The sequence below is a fragment of the Pezoporus wallicus genome, unplaced genomic scaffold, assembly GCF_028554395.1.
Source record: "Pezoporus wallicus isolate ANWC-B61680 ecotype Strahan unplaced genomic scaffold, APGP_CSIRO_Pwel_v1 contig_3812, whole genome shotgun sequence".
NCBI lineage: Eukaryota > Metazoa > Chordata > Aves > Psittaciformes > Psittacidae > Pezoporus > Pezoporus wallicus.
In genome coordinates, this window is record NW_026639618.1 from 1459740 (window position 1) to 1479214 (window position 19475).

General features: G+C 42.4%; 1 protein-coding gene across 1 annotated transcript; it reads right to left on the minus strand.

Moving 5' to 3' along the window:
- Positions 1 to 6060: 6060 nt before the first annotated feature.
- Positions 6061 to 11728, minus strand: CCN3 (cellular communication network factor 3). Its single transcript, XM_057415250.1, has 4 exons — positions 11136 to 11728; positions 10684 to 10935; positions 8691 to 8899; positions 6061 to 7238 (listed from the first exon to the last, which is right to left on the minus strand). Exons 1-4 carry the CDS (start codon positions 11137 to 11139, stop codon positions 6942 to 6944), a joined length of 762 nt encoding a protein of 253 aa, XP_057271233.1. The 5' UTR covers positions 11140 to 11728; the 3' UTR covers positions 6061 to 6941.
- Positions 11729 to 19475: the final 7747 nt, after the last annotated feature.

The window sequence follows — 19475 nt, forward strand, 5'->3', positions numbered from 1 at the left end:
GTATCCCAAGGAAGAGAGGTGTAAAGCCATACTGCAGCAGGCAATGTGAAACCCAAAACATGGCAGTATGCATTCAGATGAAGTAAGATTAAATTAGGTAAGTACACCTGTATCATATGCAGCAAACAGGCTCTTCATGGTGGACTAAAGAGTCACTATTCCTGAGACCATCATTTTCCCTGTGCCTGTTGTCCTTCTACTCTGTAAAGCTCTCATGTGGAGTCTGAGACCCCTCCAGTTCTCTAAAGAGACGCATATTACTTCATTTCCTCTGCCACATGATTCTCTGAAGTGAAGGATGGACTCAAAAGGGTAAAGGAGCACAGCCTTTGTGGTTAAGTCTGTGGATGGTGACTTAAGAGAAATGGGCTCGTTTCCCGGTTTTGCCACTAATTGCATGTGGTGGGGAAGAAGCTGCTTGTATATTCTGAGTTTTTAGTGCCTTGTGTGCTGACCAGAGAAAAGGGCCTCTCCTCCCCCTCATCCCTTGTGTCTTTGCCTCTTAACTGGAAAACCTCTGGGAAGAGAAACTTTATTTTGCATCGTGTATTCACACCAAGCAAACAAGGGCCTCCCACAGTGCTAACAGTAATTTGGATACTCTCAAAAAACAGACAGTTATCCACTGTTAATGTCCCCATAACCAGTCACAGTGGTCATAAGTAACATCGGTTGGCATTCTCCTTTCAGTCGCTTTCCTATTTGCAGGAGCAGCCCCAAAGTGTACCACCCTTGACAGCAGAAAACGGCTGTAACCACAAGGTGTCCCCCTTCTCCGTGGTTTGAGGAGATCTGGGGCATCCCACTGAAACCCATCATTTATTGTAAATTTGTATTGAAATGCTGCTTGTAATTTTGGCCTCCAGTTATGGACTCTTTCGCCTTCCCTCTAATGCAGTGGTGGCAAAAGCATGGCCCTTAGCAAGGTCCTGGCATGAGAATGGCAGAGGTTAATGTACAGTCACAAGCTCATATGCTACAGAGTGAGAACATCAGCTGCAGAGTGCTAAAGGTATATGCTTTCGAAATGTTTAAGGTCTTATCCTTTTCTCCGAAGAGATGCACTTTGTTTGTGAGGCAGACAGCCTAACATGTTACAGGCTGAAAACACAGTCTTTGCAAAGTGATGAAGGTAGTGCAACTTTTCAAGCACAAGCAATGACTGTAGTTGCCTACAAAGGAAGTTCGGAGGATTTAATTCCTCCTCAATCTGTGCATGGATTTCTGGGATTTGCTTCTTTTTGCACAAAAGAAATAGATCTCCATTGAAGTGCAATTCTTTAATTAAAAATGGGGAGGGGGGGAAGAGAGAGGAAAATGAAAAATAACCCAAACTAGCGATCCTGACAGGGGCTTAATGTGCTTATTTTTCTGTCCTGATTGCCAGAGCACAGCCCTGGTTTATGTGCAGTCTCAAGTCTCTGTTTGGCCTAATGGATAAATTCTTTCTTTCTGAATTCCTCTGAGTCAGGCAACATGAGGTGCTGAGCCTGGGTTTCTAATGAGCCAGACCCAGAAGTGCAGAAGACCAAATCTCCCCCTGCCCCGTAACACGTCTTTCCCTCTTTAGAATATCCTCTTTATATCCTTTAAAATACCCTTTATTCTTTACTTCCAGCAAAATCAGACTTTATATGCTTCAAAAAGCTCTGATTAGCTCCAAGGAAGTGTTTTTGCAATCACAATGGACACAAATATTATGTACCCTGCAGGCTGCAAGACTTGGAGAAAGGGAGAAAGCGGGATGCACAGGGTGCATGAGGTGTATGGAGAAGGCCTCTGGCAACGGGATATGTATGTTTAATTTACTGCATGAGGGCACTGTAGAAATCAATAACAAGGAGTGGACTTTGAGAACTGGGGTTAAAAAAAAATCATTTTATGAAAAAAATACAGAAAAAATATGGAAAAGGGTGGAAAACATCTCATGCTGATCGAATGAAGAGGAGAAACAATCTAGGAGAAGAGATATACATGTCTCCCTGTATGAACTGAAACACGATATTCTGGTGGCAATATTTTCTTCTAACACTGAGAATAACAACAACCACATCAACATCCATGAACACTGAAGCCTTTTAGGTCAGTAGGAAACTTTTCTGCGTTATTTTAATGTGACTATCCATATGTCCAGGGCTGACAAATCTATTTCTTGTGGTATAAATAAGTATTTTTTCCTGTTTGCAAGAGCCTACAGATCATTCAACTAAATAAATTGATTATCAATGGCTATTCCTTACGGCTTCTCTGAGTGGAGAGGCTTAGTGTGAGATTCATTTCATGCTACTCCAGCAAGCTCCCTAACAGGCAATCTACTGGGCTCCCTCTGCAGTCCATGGAGGGAACATGAGATTTTAAAGATGGGCTCAATCATATAGAAACAGGATGTGAGTTCTAACTTTACACATTTATAGGGGTAATGTTGTTAACTGCAGGGATTTAAACAAATATAAAACATATTTACTAGATATTTTCAAGTAAATTATTCCTCTCACAGCTGCATGGTAGGTATCTTGACTGATATCAGCATAGTATCTCTGATCATAAAACAAGTGTTCATACTCGTGTGATGCATAAACTGGGGATTGGTACTGGGACAATCAGAGCAGATTTTTCCCCCAGGTCATGCTAAGTTTTGTGCCTGCACTAGAAGCTCATAATTCAAAATTTAACATGGCAGATATAACTAGAATAGCTTTTTGAAACCAGAGTTCATACAGAAAGCTTTGGTATAAAAGAATTGTTTTATTATTGTTTCCAAAAAAAAAAAAGAGAAAAATAAATTCCAGTGTAGCAAGTTGCCAGAGGAGAGAAATACAAAGTTAATTCATGAAGTTCTGATTTGGCATAAGATATAAATACTGGGACTAGCAACAGTGGCTAAATTTCTTCCTGTCCCTCTCCCCACACAGATATAAATTAATAAAAGTAGAATGAAGGCAAATTATAGCTTGGACTAGAAAGAAAAAAATTCTATTTTTCCTGAAGATTTTATTGTACTACTCCTAGAATTAGAGTGGAAAACAGAAAGGGTGAACCCATAATCTTAATGAAATCAACTGTAGTATTTTACTCACTGTGAGGTTTTCACTCTAGTGTCACGCATAAGACAGATGGTCTTCTTACTTGGTCAGTGAAGGCACATTTGCAGCAAATGTATTTGCTGCATTAGAGAAATTTAAGGTAGATTAAACTCAAAAAGCATGTTGCTTTAATGAAGTCCTAGAAATGAAACGGTCCTGGAAGCTGAAAGTAGCTACAAATATCTCTACTAGGCATATGTGCTATAAGGGGTGATGCTGGTGATCATCAGCACCAACTTATTGAAGGGGTACCTAGCCCACCTGGTCCTACAATCAAAAACTGTTAAATACATAGATAGATGACAGATAGATAGATAGATAGATAGATAGATAGATAGATAGATAGATGATAGATAGATAGATAGATAGATAGATAGATAGATAGATAGATAGATAGATAGATGATAGATAGTTAAGGTTTCTAACAAGCTTATTTTTTTTGGACAGTACTAGCAAAGAAAAGGTAAATTTGTTCAGAGAGCACGGAATGAACAAGTCAACCAGCATATTTTGTGCTTGTTCCATCAAAGTACCATGGCATTGTATAGACCCATGCAGTGAATGCCAAGTGATGTTCCCTGAAATGCTCAGATGGGTATCCTTGGAGATATGAAAAATGAATCACTGACATTTGAACGATTTAATTTTTCTCAATCTGAATGATTTAACTTTGCTTGTTTGGGAACATCACTAATCTTAAATCATAAATGCTCAGGATTTTATCACTGGGGTTTATTTATGCAAATGTCACAGGCTTGGCTCACCACTGTTGGGTTTTAATTAAATCAGTGTCATGACCTTTTGCAGGAACATACTGGAACTAGCCCAAAGACTAAGACAGTAACCATCATATTCAAGTAAAACAAATACAAATGTATATAACAAAACTGATACCAGATGAAAAGCTTCATCGAGTGAATTGAGGTAAAAATAGCCACAGAATTGGCATTATGCATATAGTCTAAAAGACAGTGGAGAACTGTGTCAGATCTTTGGCTCCTTTTGTCCAGAGGATACATTGGTGTTCATTTCCAAAAGATATTTTTCCTGCTAAAGTTCTACAGCATTGTAAAAACACATTGAAGCTGCAATAATTCTGTTGTTAATAAAGGTAACGTTATATTTGGAAATCACTGCACAAACCAGCCTGGTTCTCAGGGGGCAGGTAAAGATGTGGGGAGAGAGTAGTTTTAAATAATCTTCCTTCCCTCAACCTGCCTCTTAACCACTCCTCAGCCACCTAGAGGAGTCTTGGCCACATGCTTTCCAGAACTCGGCATTTTCCAGCAGGTGCTGGGGTGCAAAATGAAGAAGAACATTACAAACTCTTTACATTAGAGACACACAGACCTGTTGGAGTGGGTCCAGAGGCGGGCAATGAAAATGATCAGAGGGCTGGAACACCTTGTCTGTGAGGAAAGGCTGAGAGAGTTTGGGTTGTTCAGCCTGGAGAAGAGAAGAGGCTCTGGGGAAAACCTTATTGTGACCTCTCCATGCTTCAAGGGGTTTATAATTAAAATGGGGACAAACATTTTAGTAAGGCCTATAGCAATAGCACAAAGGGTAATGGCTTTAAACTAAAAGAGGGGAGATTCAGACTGAAACTACAAAATAAATCTTTTATGCAGAGGATGATGAAACACTGGCAAAGGTTGCCCGAAGTAGTGGCAGATGCCCCATCCCTGGCAACATTCAAGGCCAGGTTGGATGGGGCTCTGAGAAACCTGATCTAGTTGAAGATGTCCCTGCTTATTGCAGGCATGATTGGACGAGGTGACCTTTAAAGGCCCCTTCTAACCAAAACTATTCTATGATTCTATGATTGGGAATTCACCAGTGGAATGGCAGGGAGTGTGCATGTGTGCATGAGCACACTCCTGATGAGGGGCAAGACTAGTCTTGTTCCAGCTGTTTGAACAGCATAAGGTAGGCAGGGATGTGTTGAAAACAATTGCAATGGCTACAAAGAAGTTTATCAGTGGTATCGTTAGTGGGGGAAGCCAAGCAAGAATCTGGGTGAGGACCCAAGGTCTATCTAACCTTAACTGAACCAGTATGGGTTTTAGCATCAGGGCCTCATGCTTTCAAGGATGACTTAAGTTACTAAAAAAACTTCAGCTGCTGATGCTTGCTTACAGTTTATTTTACTTTAGGCTTCAATGGCTAAAAAGGGCATCTAGATATCTACCTGTAGACACCAAATTTAGGAGTCTTAACCTGGAGCTAAATACCCTGTTGTGTATTGCCAACCTCTGGAGGTTCCTAGCTCCCTCCAGAGAAGAAGGATGCTAGGCCAAATATGGTGAGATTTGGCCTTCTGCCTTTTTTTCTTAAGAGAGTATTATTTCCTACCACACAGTTGTAAATACAGTTGTGACATAAGTACTACTCTGGTTTCTCTAACAAAGATAGACACACACTGAGCTAAGCTTGGTCTCAGAGTCTAAGCAGCTGAATGTCTGCACACCTGTGCTTATGACCTGTTTGCACAATCCCGTTACATCCATACTTTAGCATACATGAGACTGTCCCCCTCAGGCTCCATATCTCCTGGGGTTATTGCCATACAGTATCTAGCACAAGCAGGGTCACAGGCTGTTTTGGGGAGCATGAAATGATGAAATACTCAAATTCTTTGTTAGTACTTCAGACCGAAACTCAAGCTCCAAGTCACACAATTATTCTTCCCCACCACCACTATGCTTCAGGGCACACCACATCCCAACCTAACTTTATTTGCATCATCCTATCTCCCAGACTGACTCTGAAAGAGACCTCTCTTCTAACGTGTGCCTCACAAATTACTCATCCTTTCCTGCACCAAGACACTCCATACCTGTTAGGACAGTGATTAGGATGAGGTACACTAAGATCACAAGATAGGGCCTTCTATCTTAGGAGTCTGCAGATCCCTTTTCTTCCCACTGTTTTCAGCTGTTAAAAGTTGGTCGTTTCAGAAGAACAACTTTAGGAAAAATTATTTTTAGTCATATAAAGTTTATTTACTTAGTAAAGCTATATTACAATATATACAGTTTCTATTTACATGTACACCTTTCTAAGATACAAAGCACCATATGATACAGTTAGCATTTTAGAGGAATTTACAGGAATTTTGTATCTAGTTATATCTACAGACACACATTGGTTTGAACCAAGTTCTCCTACAATGCTGACTTCAGTGCGTTTTGGATTAGACTGCTAGTAAAGCTACCAAAGAGAAATTGCTGTCAGCTATCAATCTGCTGTACTTAAGGATAAGAAATTTTAGCTGTGTCGTTTCAGGGGCTATGTGCAAACTTAATCCTCAGAGGAAGCTGGAGGTATAGACAGAAGGTATTTTATAAGATGCAAGCATGCAACACTTTCATCAGTAAGATTTTTACTGTCATCAGAAAAAGAGTTTCATTAGAATGGGGGAAAAAGCCCCCACTGCATAAGTGTTTATATGCATTATGCAAAGTGAAGTTAAAAACCTGGAAGCTTATGTGATATGGTATCATGCATTCCCCGAGGAATCCATTTACTCTTAAAGAGCCCAGTTTTACAGCTACTGAAACTCCAGGCATGATCCCCTTAGCTCTAGGAGAAAGTCTAGCTGTTAGTTTTGCAATCTTTATGCCACCATCAAGAAAAGAAGGCTCTGTCCAAGGTACAACATTTCCTTCAAATCAATAAAAGACATTTGGAGGGAGAAAATGTAAAATGAGGTATTTAATAAACTACAGGAAAACCAAAAGAGCCTAGACTGTTTTGAAAAACATCTCAGGTATTTTATGTATGCAACTGTTACATTCACCTGATTGTGGGTCAAGTTTTGTATAAACTCTATCTTTTGGGCTATCGAATTTGTGCTTTTCATATTTTTGCTTCATTAGACGTTGGATCTAATGGCTGGAAGAAAACAATGTTACTCTGAGGACAATTGTTATGACAGACACAGGTGTTGATCAACATCATTGGCTTTTTTAGAACTTTGCCCTGAGGACAGCGGAACTCAACCTGAATCGTTTTGGTATTGTGTGGGGTACAGCATCGCCCATCATTGCAGAGGCCGCAGTACCGAGGCTTGTATGTCTGCACACTAGTACAGTTCTTGTATTCAAAGCGAATGGCTTTCAGGGACTTCTTTGTTCGGATACATTTCTTCCCCTTCTAAGAGAAATATTAAGAGATATTAGATATATCACTGCAGAAAACAGAAAGCAGTTAAAAATTGACATGCAAGGATATAGGTTTACTTAGAAAACTTAAATTTGCTGTCTTTGCTCATTCAACAGCAGTAAGACTCTGCAGCTGCTTTAGTAGTAACTTACAGGTAGCTCCTGCAGCATCTGCCCTTTGACAGCAGTGTGTTATTGGACCAGTAAAAGATGACAAATAATTAAAGCTCACTCTTGTCATGCAAGACAAGTCAAATCAACATTCATTATGAAAATATACTCTGCTGGAAAACTCAGGCTAGTGAATCAAAGAGTCAGGAAGCCAAATAAGCAAGTTACAGGACTAGATTCAGTGGGATAAAAAGAGAGCTAAAACTAACACCAAGAGTCATAGACCATTCTTGTGAACCAAAGCAGAACCAGCTTTATCCATGTTAATTCTTAACAGATGGTTGTCTAACTTATCCTTGGAAATCTTCAGTGACAAAGACTCCACATCTGCCCCAGACAAACCTAACAGTTCATTATTCTTACTGCTTGGAAGGTTTTCACTCATGTCTTAATTTTTATGCAGTCTAAACTCACCATTTCTTGTATCCCCATGGACTCAGAACAGGCTGCAATATCTGATGAGTTATGAGAACATTTCTCTTACATTCAGAAGAAGTTCAGTTTAATCAGTTTTTCCCTAGACATGTTTTCTAGACTTCTGATCATTCTTGCTAGTTTACCTAAATCTTCCCAAATGTTTCAAATCCTTTTCAAACTCAGTATTTAAAACTGCACATACTATTCAGCAAAGGCCTTAGCAATGGTTCCAACACTCAGAACATTATGTGAAGTGATGGTCCTCTTATTGTGTTACTCTCCCTGACAGTAACATTTATATCACGTGTAGAAGCAGCAAAAGAGACAGCTTCCTTGGATACACATTTATTGCACTTGAAGTGTCAGTGTTGGATTTGTTTTTGGAAAAAGCATCAAAAGGATTAAGATGAGGCTTAATTTACCCAAGCAGATTTTTCAGGATTTCACACATTTCTTTGCAGCTCCAAATGCTTAACAGACTAGAAATCTGACATACCCATTCTGCTTGACTGGAGCAAGTACATGGAAGGGTAGCACAATTGCATTTGTGGGAGAAGTTAGACTGCGTGAGCTGTTGAAATAGTCTGCACACACAATACATCTGATCTGTTTGGGATGGCTCAAATTGTTATAGAATGATTTGGGTTGGAAGGGGTCTTTAAAGGTCATCTACTCTAACCTCCCCTGCAAGGAGCATCTCCAATTAGATCAGTTTGCCCAGAATCACATCCAGCCTGGACTTAAATGTTGCCAGCAATGGGGCATCTACTACATGTTGCATTCTAGACCACAATATTGCAACCTTGGAATCAACAGCCGAATAGACTCTGCTCCATTGCCATTCTTTGCAGCATACCTTATCAAGTGGCTCTTCATTTTCACAAGGTCTTATCATGCAAAGTCGTGTCTGCTTCACCATCTCACACTGTTGATTTCTGTTGGTAACACGGGTGGAAAAGCCTATTCCACAGCTTTTGGAACATGCGCTCCATTCTGTGGTCTGCTCAATACAGTTGGCACTTGAATCTGACAAACCGATCCCGAGTGTGGCCTCTTGTCTGTAGGCTGGAGACAAAATCCCACAGAATTTTATTAGAAGTTTGTGTGAAAACCCAGTATCTGATTGAGTTTTATAATATCTGGGAAGGAACAAAGAGACAAAGAAAGGTCCAAATCCATGCTTTTGTCAGAATTCAGGAATTTTAAAAGCTGCCTTTTTAGGAACCCTGGATAGCAACTTCCTGCATCTAAAAAGAACAGAAAGGTGCACAACTCAGTAATCAGCAAAGCATTTAGATCCAGTTCACACAAGTCCACAGCTGGAAAAATCATTGCCAAATTTTTAACCAGTTTAGAACTTTGCTTTAATAGCAACTCCCTTTTCCTCATTCTTCAAATGGAAATACTTCACAATTTGTTCTAAAGCTACATTAAAAATATATATAAATTAGATGTGTTTTGAGAGAGGTTGAATGATCCTCTGAACTAATAATCAGCATGGAAACAAAGGCCTTGCATTCCAAGAGTCATAAAGTCACCTGATCCTTTCCATTATTGACATACTATAGCCAGGGTGATGGGTGGGAGGAATGGAGTAATTTCCAGGAGTCACAACAGCTACTCAAAGCCAACCCATGTCTGATCATCAGCCTGCCCTCATGCCAGTGTTAAGCTGTATTCTGGAAATATTACTAACTGTATGGTTTGATCCAGCAGTTATCAGCGGAGTAAAGAGAATGAGGCAACACAACTGAGCTGCCAGTTACAGCTCTGGAGGTTAAGCTTCTCTATATCAGCACTTCTGCCTTTTGCATGGTAAAGCTCCAGGGTGGCCTCTCAAGAGGGATGGCTGTTGCTTGAAAGAACGCAGATAATCCATACATAGGCATTTTAGGGATTAGCTTGTCACTGTCAGATAAATCAAAGGAAAGACAGTAGAAAGGTGGCAAGCTTTTGGTTTAGACCTTATGTCCCTCACAACAAACACTTCATAGCCCTCTGAAAAGTTATTATGGCTTTTCTTCCTGGATCCTTCCTTACTTGTTTTTCAAATGGATTAGCTGAGTTTCAGCATAACTAACCACTTAAAACCACTAAGAGCAGTGACTGGAAGAGAATGCAGTGCCCTCAACCCTCAGTAAAAGTAGCTTATGAAAATTCATGTTCTACTGACAGTCTAATTCAGTAAGAAAACAGGGGAAAAATATAATGTAGCTTTTTTCAATTACAAAAGCACTTTATGAGGTCTGTGTTTTGGAATGGGATTTTTTTTTCAGATTCCCTCACTGTGTTCATAACCACTGCTTCTGTGAGCACTTTGTAATGCTTTTAATGTCAACAATAATGGCGAGAGCTCTAGCACAGACAGGCAGGAATTTGTTGGCATTTTAGCTGTCATGCTGACCATTTGTAAGAGCTGGGGAATTAGGGGGGTGGGGAAAGTCTCTTGTAGACTAAGCCATCACAATAATATTTATGATGTAATGATATTCTTGCCCAGCAACTGGCAAGACTGCAGCTTTGATTTAGGGGGTAATATTTGGAGGATTATGATCTCATCCCTGTTTTATTCTACTTGCATAAACAGCAATTTCAGAATTGGGAACTAACTTAATTACCTTTAAAAACTGCTATGCACATTCATCCTTTGCTTATATTTCCTTTTACCTATCAAGCTCTGCCTTTATTCATAACCACTGTTATACTTACTAGTGACTCTAGATGAGAAAAAAGGATCATAAAAAAAAAGACTGCACAAAGCACTGTGTCTTAGATTTGGCAACCCCATGGATATTTCCAGTGTGATATCACCTCCTCCTCACAATGACAATTAGTTTTCATTTCCTCACCAGCCATAGCAAAACCTCCCAAAATCACTTCATCTTTAGGGTCGCAGATCCACTTCTCACAGCACTCTCCAGGGACTTCGACTTTCCTGGGGAAAGGGCAGTCGGGGCCGGGAAGGAGTAGGTCCAGGTTACAGCGAGGCAGGCAGCCGATCTGTCCGTCTCGGCAGGTGCACTGGTACTTGCAGCTGGGCTGGAAGGTCTCCCCGTTGCGATAAATCATGCCGTCGAACACGCAGTTGTCTCCCTCCAGCACTAGCGAGCAAAGCGAATGCGTTTCACTGAGAGGCACTCTACCCGCCAGCGGGCCGCACTTGGCACATCCACAGCGCCCTTGCCCGCACGCAGCCCCCGGGAAGAGCGAGGAAGAGCGGTTCAGCGGCAGCCCCTGCGGAGAGAGTCCCCGCGCCGCCCCGAGGCGCGCTGCCGGTCCCCCCAGCCCCGCCGCCACCTACCCATGCAGATGCCGGCGGCCCCGCCGCCGTCCTCGGGGCCGCGGTCGCAGTAGAGGCCGCTGCTCTCATCGCAGGGCAGCAGCGCGGAGCAGCTCTCGCCGCGCTGCCGGGCGCACACCAGACAGCAGGAGCAGCCGTCCAGCACAGCGGGCACCCCCGGGGCGCAGCGCGGAGGCTCGGCCGGGCAGCGCCCGACGCAGGGACGGGAACAAGCCGACTCCCGGGCGCTCACCTGCGGGGACAAAGTGGCCCCAAGGGCCGGGTCACAGGAGCCCGACCGGCCGCCGGCTCCCCCCCACACACACCCGCCAGGCGCCCCGCACTTGCCTCGGACGGCCGGAGCAGGAGGAGGAGCAGCAGAGCTGGCAGGCCCTGCCCGGCGCCCGTCGCCATGGTCCCGGCCGCCGCCTCCCCGCCGCGCCGCTCGGCTCTGCCGGCAGAGCCATTGTAGCCGCTTATATGGAGCCCGTCGGGGACCCCCCTCCGCCGCCACCCCCGCGATGGGCAGCACGGCCCGGGGGCGGGAGCTGGAGCTGAAGCTGGAGTTAGAGCCGGGCCGGGAGCTCCGCTCCCCCCGCCCCAGCCCCTCACGGCCCTGCCCAACCAGGCTCCGGAGGCGTTATGTGGAGAGGGGACCGGAGTCCCGACGACAGAGCCGGCCCCTTCGTGCGGTTGGGCCGGCGGAGCGCCCGAGGTGAGGGGCTGCCCCGGACGGGGATGCGCCCTTAGCCCGTCCCTACAGTCCGTAACCCACCCTGTTTGCCTGCAGGCATCTCCCACGGGAGCTGTTGGTGCCGGGCGGCCAGTTGTGGGGAAGCACGATACTGCCCCTGTTGCTGAGGGGCTACACCACGGCCTCTGGCACGACCGGTATGGTTGGGCAGTGCTTGGCATTTGAGACTGGCTGCCCCAAACGCAACCGTCTCTCAAGGCTACACTGCTTCTGGCCCTAGCGTGAGGCCTCCTGAGCTTGTGGGCATTACAGAGGCTGAAAATGGACCTTGTGATGACAAGGGGTTGTGGGGGTGAAGTGTGCTCCTCATTAAACTCTTCAGTTTCAAGTCATGGGCGCTGTTCATTACCAGGGGGCTGTGAGTGCATCAGCTGATGGGAAAGAGAAGTTGTGCAGGGAGCCCTCCATGCTCTGTACACACAATGAGTTGATAGGGTAACAGATTCCCCAGTGCTCCCATGGCATGTGCAATCATGGGAGATACAGAGCTGACATGTCAGGCCTCAGGAGTGCTTTGGAGAAGTAACTCCAGTGCTCTGTCCTCTGCAGTTATTTTTGTGTGTGCTGGACGGATTTAGGCCAATCATAAGGGAGACTAAATCTGTTAACAGGTCTTACTTGTGAGGAATTGCCTTCTGCCCAAGGCAGGACTTTGTGTCTTGCTAGGATACAGATATTCTCTATCCCTGGTTGTCTGGGGCAAATAATATGTGCTGGATTCTGTTGTGGCTTGTTAAAGAGAAAATGTTTGAAAAATAAACAGAAGTTGTAGACAGACTAGTGAAAACAAGATGTCTTCTAAGCTGAAGACATGACACAACTGGTACACATGAATTTACAAGGCTGCTCGAGCCCTATGCCAAAGGAATACTCAGCACAAAACCAAAAATCACCAAACACAACTTTTGTTTTGGGCAAAAGTCACCGTTCCTTTCTTGATGCTGAGTGGCAGCAGCAGGGTTTCTGGAGAAGCCTGTCATTCTGTCACTTCACTGGTACAGAAACACATTCTCTCCAGTCATGTTCTGGCCCTTTGTTTTCTCACTGACAAACAGCAAGAGCAGCCAAGGGGAACATAAGGCTTTTCAAACCTTATTATCAGCTTGGACATGGGTTTGAGGTTATTTCAGTCATCCACTGCCTTACAGGTATTTCACCTTCCTTATCTCCTTTTCTTTTTTCTTTCCCCCCTGCTTCTTTGCCACTTGCCTCTGATTTAGGCAGTCAGTGCAAATCCACATTTTGCAGTACCTTGCTTCTGAACAGCATGGCCAGGCATGAAGATTTGCTAAAGAGAAGCAAGGCTGTCCCTGGAATTTCCCAGAAGGAGGGCTGTAAGCCAGAGGGACACATTCGAGGCCTGGATTTGCTGGTCCCTGTGTGCGTGAATCTGGTGTTTTCAGTGCTGATGAGCATTCACAGCCACTGAAAGTTATCTTCTCTTCCAATTAGATTATTTCATACCACTCTTAAATATCTTTTGGTCTATAAAAATTTTTCACCATATAAAGCTGCAGAGGCAATCAAAGAAACTAGAATAATATTTACCAACATGCTTAATTTGCAAGAAATAACTGTTTCACATCATTTAATAACTTTATTAAGGCCCTGTTTGTTATAAAATATCAGTTACAAAAATAAGGTGATGCTGCAGTTCAGTACAGTAGGGCCAAATACCTTTCCCCAGACATTTCAGTCCTTCCAAAGCATGCATGATTTAGGGTCTACTGGTTCTAGGATGCTGCTTCATCTTCCTAACAGTGAACCTTTTTGTCTATACTTGTTTGCAACTTTTTAGAGGGTGACATACTTTTCTTATCATGTGAAAGTACCCTTTGTTACTCCTCATAGAATAAAATCATGATCAGGTGGAGAGGCTTCATGCCGGCCCAGCTGGCAATGAATAGCATTTATTCATGGTACAAAATTAGTCGGTACAAATAAATATTTTAGTTTCTCTGGGTTTGCTTTTTTCAAAGAACTGTGTTTAAGTGAGTTAATATTTGGGTTGCCGCCTCGGCTCTAGCTGGTGCAAAGAGTAATCCCTCCTAATATGTAAAGAAATTAACCTCCACTCTTTGCTCTGCAGGAAGACACATTTGAAGAACCGTGCTGAGAGGTGTAAGCTCAGGAACAGAGTCCAGCAGCAGAGTCCAGGGATTAAGGATGTGCTTCAAGGTTTTCCTGCACCAAGGTCGCAGGCAAGGAAAGTGCTGCAAGGAAAGTACTGGTAGCCAGTAAGAGGAAAAAGGCCAGTATAGTCTGTAATTTCTGACCATTAGGACCATAACCTGTGTAAGTACCTAAAAGGCTAACTAGGGGCTATGGAGGGGAACAAACACTGAAGTAACACTTTCACCCATCCTGTTTACTTCCACATCACCAGATGGGTTATGTATGTTTTACAATCAAAACGCTGAAGGAAGCTCGATCTATAAGGCTGGAACCAGAGGTTACAAATAAAACTGGCTTAACTCTTAGTCATTGATCCAATTCCTATCCAGAGGTGTCTAGGTATGTATCAAGCATTAAAAAAATGCAAGCATTCATCTCTGGGATTCTCTGTACCCACATGGCCATAAAACATGACTGTTGTTTTGGGGAAGGCAGGATGAATGAACAAAGATCTTGGAGTAACAACAGGGCTATGCTGCAGTGCACCAAAATTATGTTTTTATACAAGGAATCTGAAGGTGTTGCATGCCATGGGATTTGGTATGGATGCCTGCTCCTGTTCAGGATGGCAGCAGGTGCATGTATTCAGTAACATGTACTCATGTGCTCTCATACCAATTTCTGCAAAGCTGGGAAGCAAAGGGATGACGCTTGTGCCAGAAAAGGGTCAGTCATGTTTGCACTAAAAAGAAATGAAGTAGTCTTTATTTGCTTATTTCATTTCATTTTAAAGTTTATTAACCCTAAATGTATAGTTGTGCTTTGCATCTGAAATTCCCAGGCTCACATTTCTGAGGTTGTAAACTGGGTCCATTTTACTGAATGAGATTATAATGGATAAACAGGATTGGAGAAATTTTCCTTTCTTCATTCATGGAGTGAAACTCATTTTGGTGCAGAGGGCCGGTAAGGTCCTTGAGGACTGTATCATCTAATTTCTATTTGAAGAGCTTCAGTAAAAGATACATGGATAGGTCATGTGGAACACTTGTTTTTTTGGCTCTTCCTTGACGAACCAGCTATTAAATGGTTGCCTCTCAGGTTGCTTTTTGAGAGTAAGAATACCTGTGTAGGTGTGGGTTGGGAGAAGAGGCTGGCAATTTTAAGAACCCAATGGTGATAAAATGGGTGTTCTGCAAGCTGAAAGTTAGTTCAGCAGAGTTGGGTTTCCTTGTCTTTTTTTTTTTCCTTCTCTAAAGAATAGCCTTTCCTAGGCCATGTCTTAGAGAAAAGGATATTGCTAATGAGATCCTAATTCAGCGAACTGATGTTTCCAAATAAGTGTTGTTAGCAAATGACATGATTTAGGGCTGTCCTTTGTGCCCATTTCCCATATCTCACTGGTCTCTGCCAAGTGCTGAATAATCTGGCCATACGTAATGAAAACATATTTTATAGTTTTAATTTTATTTTCCAATATGCTTTTGTTGTACTCTTTTTGTGGCCATAACTGAAAAAAAAAAGGCTTGGGAGAATAAAGAAAAACTTACAATGTTCCTGGGACTGAGCAGTTCTCAAAGTTTTGAATTGAGAGAGCTCTGAATTGGAAACTGTAAACTACTGAGAATGTGCAGCAAGGAAAACAAATGACGTACAGTTAAGTTGAACTCTCTTAGCTTGAGCACTTTTTATCATCTCTGCTGCTGCTTAGTGCCACAGGTGTAGAGGCAGTCTCAGAATTAATTTTCACCATTTAAGGTTTTTAAGGTTAAAACTATCTTTTGCTCATAGAGCAAATGACTAGCTGGTAAAGACAGAGAAGTGCAAGAATTGTATGTTCCCTGCAGAAGAATACTCCCTAACAAGCTCTGGCACACTGTGTAGCTGCTGCACTCTGTGAGGGGTCTCAAGAGTGTGTGACAGCCATCCTGTTTCAGAGTGAGTTGGGCAAGGACACTGAGCTCACATATAGAGGGTTGTATCAGGGACATGCCTGGCATGAGGTGTTCCTCCTTCTAGCTGGAATAATTTTGAAGACCATTCATTTCAGTTCAGATGTGTGATATTGAGCATCTATCCTTTATCTCAGTCAGTAGTACATTTGCATTTTCCCCATCATCTGTTCTGAGTTCCTACATTGTCCATGAGTAACCCATTTGGGGCTGGCAACCTAGAGGACCTACCAAGGAACAGTTCCCGTCCATAGTTCCTGGACCAATTATCTGATCTTCACAAAATCTCCTTGCGGTTTCCCTAAGTTAGGGCTTAAAAATACTTATAAGGAAACACTGAAATTTTGGGCTTCTTGTGACAGCCAAGCCTTTACTGCTGGCACTCCAATGAGATTTTTTTCTCCTTTAGACAGCCATATGATATCAGCACAGCATACCATCTAACTGCATGTACTGACTCATGCCAAAGGAAACATACTGAGCTGAGCTTCACCCATCCAGAGGAGTCACTGAGTCCGAGCGCTTTATCAGCCATCAAGCAAAGAAATCGAAGATATGAGAGATGGAAGAAGCGATTGGTCATCTAATCTCTTCTGGTTTTGCTGGTCTGGTTGCCAGGGAGATACTGTATAAAAAGGAGTGGTACACATATTTGTTTCCCTTATAAGCTGCCTCATTGTAAAAACAGCATTTAAAAATAAAGTTTAAAAATACTTGTGGACTGAAAATGTTATTGTGTCATTGTTTAGCCAAGCTCAAATAATTTAATACTTTCAATATTCCTTCTAAACAATCCATTCAGGCTTTTTTCTGTGTTTCTCTAAATTCTGTCCAGGTTTTCCTACTGCAATCCATGGAGCAGAAAAAGTCTATTAATTCAGCATGCCATTTTTTCAAATCAAAGTCAGGGGCTTGTTTATAGAGTGCTTTAACATGGTTCATTCCCATTTCCCATTTTCCTTTCTTTGGTCCCTATAAGAGGCTTCCAGGACAGACTCCCTCTGATTTCCCTTTTGTGGAAATGGAAGCTGGATATGAATTCACATAAGTTTTTTTTTTTCCATATACTTTCTCCTTGGGACACATGTGCTTGCTGATATGCATGCTTCTAAACTGAGAACAAACTCAGTGCAAATATTCACCAAGATCAGCGTGACACAACCTTGTCATCACTTGCTCTATAAACGTTACTGAATTCAAGGAATGGACAGAAGATACAGAAGCCCATAGGTAAAATCTGAGATTACTGTCTACTCTTCTATTCAAAGATGAGATCTGGGGGGGGATGCAGAAATTCCTGGAAGAGAAGTGGTCCTGCATCATAGGAAAGGGAAGCTCCATTCCTTGGTAGAGCTCAGCCCAATAGCATGTACCATACACCATTATAGCTTGCGCAGCTGGGGAGCAGCAACTTCAAATTGCTGCTTCTGCCAAAGCCGGAGAGTACCAGAAGAATTTACCAAGGTGAAAGGAGGGGTGGAGGCCAGCTGATCTGGCACATAATGCTGGGTCATGGGAGAATTTAGCAACTACTTCTAGCCTTGAAAGAAATTGATAGCCTAACCAAATAAGTGCTAGACATGGAAAACTGTTCTGAAACACTATAACCAAACACAAAATTTTTGCAGAGGTACATGGAGTAAGACACAACACTTCTGAAATGGATCATCCCATTTGGTTGATGAGTTTGGTAGCAAATAGCTATAAATAAAAGCAAATGCTCAGCAAATACAAATGTGAAATTTTCTAGATTGTTACTACATATAGAGGTAAATTTTGCAATGGGCTCAAAGTGTTACCAGACGTCTTCTGAGAGCCTACAGAGCTGAGGAAGTAGATTAAAAAGCATTCCTGATAGTGTAGTAAATGATTTCATTACTGACATTCACATTACCTCCTGCTTTGTGATTTCTGAACATTTACGTGAAGGGTTGACAAGAAAATTTACAGAGAACCGGAGCACCCTGCAATAGGATTCGCATACATTTGTATTCATGGGCATTCGCCCTACAATCATATCTGTGCCACATTGAAAAGGTCTGTTGTCTAGTCCTGCAAAATATAAAACAACACTTCAAAAACTGCAGAACTGGAGTATCAATGTGAATTTCAGTGATTGGCTGCTTAATGCCCATCTTATCACTAAATCTAGATTGCAAGGAAAAAAGGGGCAAATCTCCAAATAAATATTAGCAAGACAGCAATTTGATGAATTCATACATCTGTAATAGGTGAGATTGGGCTGAAAGACCCATGACAAGTACCGTACAGGACATCCTGTTTTGTTGGAAGAAACTGGGGACTCTAAAATGTAGATGACCCAAGAACGGAAAATCATACCCTATATATCAAATCAGATTGTCAGTGATTGCTTTTTTGTGCTGTACCACTGCCACAATAAAATAGTAATTTAGAATTTGAACCATAAGGATGTAGTCATCAATCTGAATGTATATTCCTTACTCTTAGAAAGCGCAAAACCTCAGATGCACTAATCAGTGATTCTTTATCCTTAATATCTATTGACTTTGGTGAATGATGGTTCTTCAACAAACGTAAGTCTAGATAAAAGCCAAAATATTACAATAGCTAGTAGCTGCAAGGGTGAAAAGTGAGGGATGATGCTAGCAGGGTATTGTACTTGGTTGCAGCAGAGAACAGGGTGCATTCACAACTGACACTCAGGCTTCAATACATGAAATCTTTACATGGAGCAAGTGTAGCTACTACTACTAGGTGCTACCTTAGTGTAGCACCAGCATGCTGTGAATAGAGATGACCAAGGGTTAAGAAACCTCTGCCTAGGGAGAAAGACTGAAACATTTGGTCAGCAAATAGCCATTAACTTGTTTGTTTAAGGGAATAAAAAGCACCTTCTTCCAGGCTGCTTGCCACCTGTGCACAACTGGATTTTCCTGTACTGCAGCCTTAAAAGGGGGAGAGAGGAAGGGAGGATAGTAAAGTAAAGCAGAGCTGTGTGCTGACCCATTTCCTTTCCTCTGATTGCTCTGCTCTTTCATCTCTGCAGCAGCTCATATAGGTGTTAACAAGACTGGCAAAGACCTTTGGTGTGTCCTGCTCACTGGCACCTGTCCGTCCTTCAGTACCTATGCCAGGCAATTATAAATAGCTGTAATGTTCTTTTAGTCCATAAAAATTTCCAGAAATATTTGCTTCGGTATAGCTTTTCAGTTGAAATGCTGCACAGACTGCAGGCTGGGTATGTGAAACCCATGGCTACACAAGTATGTTTTAAAGTCTCTAGGCCGCAAGTCTGCTCCTCTTGCCAAGAGGAAAGGAAAAAATTTATAAACTGGAAACAGAACTGAAAGGAGGTCAGGGACAAACCAGGAGAAAGGAAAAGAGAGACTGCAGAAATACAGGCAGGAAAGAGACATATATTATATTAATAATGCAACTTTTTAATTGGTTGTTATGGCATACAAACCTGGTCTCCAAAAATAGTCTTGTCAAAACTGAAGGCTAGACTGGCATCTTAGCAAGTTCAGTAGTGCTTTGGCAGAAGTCATTCACTGATGT

Coding starts and splice junctions, on each gene's coding strand:
- CCN3 (XM_057415250.1), bottom strand. Junction 8,900..10,683: donor GGGAGGTTTTGCTATGGCTG/GTGAGGAAATGA, acceptor TTTTGTCTCCAG/CCTACAGACAAGAGGCCACA. Junction 7,239..8,690: donor ATGAAGAGCCACTTGATAAG/GTATGCTGCAAA, acceptor TATTTCTCTTAG/AAGGGGAAGAAATGTATCCG.